This window comes from Sturnira hondurensis, unplaced genomic scaffold, assembly GCF_014824575.4.
Source record: "Sturnira hondurensis isolate 20B ecotype Veracruz unplaced genomic scaffold, ASM1482457v3 Scaffold0008782, whole genome shotgun sequence".
Lineage (NCBI taxonomy): Eukaryota > Metazoa > Chordata > Mammalia > Chiroptera > Phyllostomidae > Sturnira > Sturnira hondurensis.
Genome location: NW_028081413.1, coordinates 665,910 through 671,909, shown reverse-complemented (window position 1 = coordinate 671,909; position 6,000 = coordinate 665,910). Strand labels below are relative to the sequence as shown.

Here is a 6,000-nt window from a genome sequence, read left to right as displayed (position 1 = left end):
GAAGAACACGGGTGATGGGGCTTTCTGGATGGAACATGCTGGCAGACACCAGGACAAGGCTACACAGAAAAACCCAGCTCCATGCTCTGTGTAGGCTACCAGCCTCCATGCCCAGCTTAACCCTCGGGACCACACAGACCCAAGCAAACTCAGGAGTGGGTCCCCAGAGTCCTGGGTGCTGCAACAAACATCCAGGCACAGAAATGGACAGTGAACCCAGGCCAGATCCTGCATTTCCAGGGCTGCTCCTACGGATCCACGATTTAAAACCCACTGATCTAGGACTCTGGAGCTGGCTCATGTGGCAAGGTGACACTGGCTGAAGGGTTGGCCCTCACTGTAACACAGCCCACACCTGCACTCTAGGACTGAGCTCTGAGGCTTCCTGAGGGAACCCTCCCTCGTTTTTTTGTAAGTTAAGGGACAGGCTTCCTGGGTTCATAAGATGAGAGCTAGTCAGGTGGGAGATGTGCAAGTCTTCAAAAGGTGGAGAGACGGGGCATGAGTCGTAACTTCAAGAGGACTCAAGTTGTCAATGGGTTTAAAGCCTTCACTTTTAAGATTCAAATCCCATCCTTCTACCCTCAGGTAAGGGAGTAACAGGTGAGGAAGGACATTAAGGTTGTTTAGCTGTTTCTTCAGGGATTGGATTGATAATGGGTGAGAGTGGAGTACAGTATGTCTGGGGACAGAGAAGAATGAAAGGTTCTGATCCACGGAAAATTCCGTGCTTCCAGGAGAGAGAACTAGCCTCTGGGCAAAGCTGTGCAGGGATCTCAGAGCTGTCAGATCCCCAGAGGCAGACTTGACCTTGGCAGGGCCCAGTAATGTCACTGCGGGTCTTGTTGAGTAATGAGTGGAGAGGACCCATACTAGTGGGCTTGTTGACGAAGCCACAGCGGTGACGAGTATAGGGCAAGGTTAATTGGGAAACTGACACTGGTCTGTTCTGTGTGCGGCATTGGTCAAGTTTACCAGCAAGACAAACCAGACTCGGTGTAACTGACAGTGCTGCCTGAGATCAACAAAAAGCAAAGGCTGAACCTTGTGACTAGATGAGCAGCAGCTCGCCTGATCCAGGGAGAGCAGGGTGAGCCAAGGCTCAGGAGGCCGTGCTGCCAGCAAGCTTGGGAACGGCATGAGCTCTGCTCAAAGGTGATGCAAGAGCTGTCAGTGTTTTAGAGAAACATTAACTGCCAGTCCAGGTTGGGAGCTCCCTCTTTTTCCAACTGATCAGAGAGCTGCTTTCAAAGCCTGGGTATCTTTGGAATGCCTAGTAACCTATTGTATTTCACTGTTTTCGTTCGGATTTTCGCAAGTACGGCTACCTCTGAGAATTGTGAGCTCCTCTCACAGTACATCAGTACAGCAGGTCCTCCAACGTCATTGTTAAAAGGTTGAGGAAGGAAAAAAATCCCTGGCTGGGGCCACTGTTTCTGTGTGATTTCCACCTTCTCCCACATCTGTGTGGTTTTCTCTGGGTACAGTTTTCCCACCACATCCCGAAGAAGTGCACATTAGGCGAAGCGAACTGGGGGGTCTATCTAGGGCAGGAGTGTCCAACTCATTTTCACCGGGGGTCACATCTGCCTCGCAGTTGCCTTCAAAGGGCAGAATGGAATTTTAGGACTATAAATGTAACTACTCCTTAACAGTTAAGCAAGAGCTTGGTGCTGCTGCCAGGCAGAAACAGGTGCTAGCCTGGATAGAACAAGATGAAGGGCCGCATTTGGCCCACAGGCCTTGTGTTTGCCACCTGTGGCCTAGGCTGTCCCCGTCTGAGTGAGTGTGGAGGTGAGTGGGCCCTTTGATAGAAGGGTGTCCTGTTCAGGGCTGACTCTCCCTTGTGCCCTGAGGTACTGGGACACCTTCCAGCCACCAGTATCTTACTTTTTATTAAATATATGTACAGCTCACATTTATTCCAATGTTTAATATAAAAATATTTTGGGTCTTTATAAATTCGATGTTTTTGCTATAGAAATTTTTTTCCCAAGATTTTATTATTTATTTATTTTTAGAGAGAGGGGAAGGAAGTGAGAAGGAGAGAAACATCAANAGCGAACTGGGGGGTCTATCTAGGGCAGGAGTGTCCAACTCATTTTCACCGGGGGTCACATCTGCCTCGCAGTTGCCTTCAAAGGGCAGAATGGAATTTTAGGACTATAAATGTAACTACTCCTTAACAGTTAAGCAAGAGCTTGGTGCTGCTGCCAGGCAGAAACAGGTGCTAGCCTGGATAGAACAAGATGAAGGACCGCATTTGGCCCACAGGCCTTGTGTTTGCCACCTGTGGCCTAGGCTGTCCCAGTCTGAGTGAGTGTGGAGGTGAGTGGGCCCTTTGATAGAAGGGTGTCCTGTTCAGGGTTGACTCTCCCTTGTGCCCTGAGGTACTGGGACACCTTCCAGCCACCAGTATCTTACTTTTTATTAAATGTATGTACAGCTCACATTTATTCCAATGTTTAATATAAAAATATTTTGGGTCTTTATAAATTCGATGTTTTTGCTATAGAAATTTTTTTCCCAAGATTTTATTTATTTATTTATTTTTAGAGAGAGGGGAAGGAAGTGAGGAGAGAAACATCAATGTGTGGTTACCTGCAACCCAGGCATGTGCCCTGAGAATCAACCTGGTGACCCTTTGTATCAATTAACTTATGGTAAAATTGGTTTTCTTACACTCACTTTTCTTAAAGTTTCAGCTTTTAAGAATCTATCAACACCAGAAGACTTACTGCATTTCTACTGGCTTACATGACCTACACACAGTGTCTGCTGGGACTTCAAATGGGCTGGTTCCTGAGTTGTACACATGTATTTGCACACACATCACAGCTTTAGTAATTGGGACCATGAAGTTCCTATTAGTTGGAGATTTTATATATAGGGTGAGCAAAAGTAGGTTTACAATTGAGTATGTGAAACAGTTTATTCTTGTATTACTGTTTATTAACTATTGTATTGTTTTCCATACGAAAAACTGTAAACCTACTTCTGCCCCACCCTGCGCTGCAGACTGCCAGGATAACCCACCACCTGCAGTCAGGAGAAAGAGCCTGTCAGTATCACCACCATGTAACTGCCTCGCGGTAGACGGGCCAAGCTGCTCATACCTAAGTTCTGGAGTCTAGATCCTGAGTCATAACGAGCCCACACCCCAAGGGCCTTGGCTTCGGCATGCTGGGCACATCCCTAAACACCATGAAGGGTGCCACTGAGGAAACGCTGCAGGAACATCCTTGACCCACAGACCCCTGTCCTGCTTGACCACAGAAATGACAGGGGGCTGTCTCCCCCTCATCCTGCCACCCACTCCTATCAAGAGCCCCAATGCCTCCATGAAGAGGCCGATGTAAAGACCACAGACACCCCAATTTACATAAAATTATCTCACTCCATTTTATTTAAGATTTTTTTCTCCAGTTAGTAAAAGAAAGATGTGTCTCTCTTTATACATATGTACAAGTTCAGTTATAAAAATAGACAGCACATTCAAAGAGAAAAAAGGCTTGGCATTTTTCTGATTCCCTCTAAATAGCTTCTGTACACAGGAGTCTGGGTTTGGACAGAGGAATCTTAATGATTTAAATTAAATGATTCCCCTACCACCCCTACTCCAAAAAAAGGTTTAAAAATCAATCTATCTAAACTCAATTCCGCGATTTTCAGGTGTGCAAATTAGAGGCTGGCTCGCCCGGAAGCACCTGCTCCACCAGGAACATCAGGCTGGGGGGCAGGCAGGAACGCCTCCCAATGCCACGCCACCCCTTTGCCTCTCTCGGAGGGAAGCAGGCTCAGGTGGCGCTGGGCTGGGAGGGTCGGTGCTGAGCTTGCCCTCTCTCCATCCTCTCCTCCTCACTCCTGCTGTCCCTTCCTTTCTCAGTGCAATACAGACAGTGCATACAGCCAAGCGGGGGGCTGAAGGGCAAGGGTGGGGAGACTGTGCATTCAGGAAAGGGCAAAGGGAGTCCATAAGAAGGGCAGTGAGGATGTCCTGCTGATTGAGGTGGCTCCTGGTCTCTTTACTGGCTTCTGGGAGTCCCAAGGTGGGAGCTGCTGCTACTGTTGCTGGTGGAACCTGGAGGTTCTCTGGTGTGAACCATGCAGGACAGGGAAGGAAATGCAAGGAAAACAACCGCCTCCAGGCATGCTTCCTCTAGCTGTCAGTTGCTCTCACAAGTCACTACCTTTGTTTGCACTCATTGCTCTCTTTAGCTGTGACCATCTGACGAATGGGGTTTGGAGACTTGGGGAGCTGCCCAAAGACTGGGGATGCCAGATACATGATTTCCTCCCTTCCTAGCCCTATAGGAAATCCCAGCCCTGAAAGAAGTTTCCACTGTGGAAGGCTCTTCATAGCACTTGCGGAGCCTTTGCAAGGGACATGACCAGAGCTGAAGAGCAGAATGGGGATGGAGAGAGCGTGCCTGAGCATCCACAGGGGCGGTCTGTGGATGGTCCTTCCTCAGTATGAGGTTTAAGACGTGGCTCTAAAGTTCATCTGAGATGCTACAGGGCTGATCCCTGTCCTTGGGCCTTCTTCCAACAGGCAACCTCCGAGCACTCCTCTTGAGACACAGGTGATAAAAGTGCTCACACTGACCACCTGCCTGTCCTTTACTTGCTGCAACTGGTCATCTCTGCCTTCTGGCCTGTGAGATGCACACTGGGCAAGTCATCCAAAGACAATCTGCAGGTCAGAACTCTAGCACGTGGTTTGGCTGAAGGAAGCTGGAGGGCCCAGGCGGTTACCGTCCTCCAGAGGGGTTGGTGCCTTTGCCCTGTTTCCGGACCAGGGAGTCTGGGGCAAGGCTGCTGGTCAAGTGGAGGCTCTTGGGAGTCCCAGGAACATTATTTCCTTTGCTCAAAGGGGAACTCAAGGGAGAAGAGGCGCTTGAAGGTCCAAAGTCAGCAAGGCCAGCAGGCCGAACCATAGATGTCTGCAGAGGACTGCTGGCAGAGATTCCTGTGGGGATGGAGCAAGAAACAAGAGTGTGAACACCATCCTTTCTGAGCTGCCTCAGGGCCTGACCTTGGTTGGTTACTGACGTCTGGGCTGGAGGAGAGGACGTGGGGAACCCTCCCTACTCTTCTTAGCATATTTGCTTGCTCTTGTCAACTTTTTTTTTCAGTAGGAGGGATGTATTTTTAAGAGAAATACACCTACTCAGGCGTCTCTGCACCAACAGGGTAATGACAGCACCATCAACAGGGTAATGACAGGAAGACAGCACCCTAGTGCTCAAGGCTGGAGCACACATTACCCAGTGTGGGGCAGCCGAGGGTGAGGGTGAGCTCTAACTTACTAGGCACTTGCGTACTTTCTGACATTCCTTCTTTCAACCTGGGACACCACTTGTGCTTTAGCTGCTTAGTAATTTAAGTGGATGATCTCCAGTCCCCAGGTAGGTCAGAGGGCATGAGGCCACCCACTCTGTCCTGTGTTCACACTCATACGGTTCTCCTGGTGCTGTTCTCCAGGCCCTGCCACCTCAAGGACCCAGTTCCAATGTCTCGTCTTCAGTGATGGCTTCCGGGGCAACAGTGAACTCTTTTTTCCTTGTATAAGGCAAATCCACTTACATCTGATAGCACACTAAAATGGTATTTTGATGGTTTCTTGTGTACTGGTTTTACTTTGCTAAAAAGACCTCTAAGTGCTCGCTGGGCCGATGTGTCCTTTCTCATTCACAGCAGAACTGCAAGTAATCCCTGAAGCAGTTCCTTCCCTTGATTTCATTTCCAGTCATTGAGCACTTTTGATTGTTCTTTTGAAACTACTCCTTGTTGTCCCCTTGCCCTCCAGCCCCCTTCTCAGGTCAGGTCTCCAGGAGAAAGCCTGAAGAGTATCATTTTCTGCCCATCCGTGGGTGAGATCCTGGCAAGATTGCTGTTTTCCACAGATGTGATCAGGGTTAAGGAACAGTGGCCTAAGCTCTTATCTTTGCATTTGTTGAATGAACAAATAAGTGAAAGCCAACACTCCTGAAGCAGGAA

General features: G+C 48.8%; 1 protein-coding gene across 1 annotated transcript in view; it reads right to left on the bottom strand.

Moving 5' to 3' along the window:
* Positions 1-3,413: 3,413 nt before the first annotated feature.
* Positions 3,414-6,000, bottom strand: part of INO80 (INO80 complex ATPase subunit) — a 131,685-nt gene continuing 129,098 nt past the window's right edge. Inside the window, exon 36 of the mRNA XM_037056041.1 lies at positions 3,414-4,969. Coding sequence (XP_036911936.1) covers positions 4,752-4,969 — 218 coding nt within the window. The 3' untranslated portion in view covers positions 3,414-4,751. The remainder of the gene's footprint in view (positions 4,970-6,000) is intronic.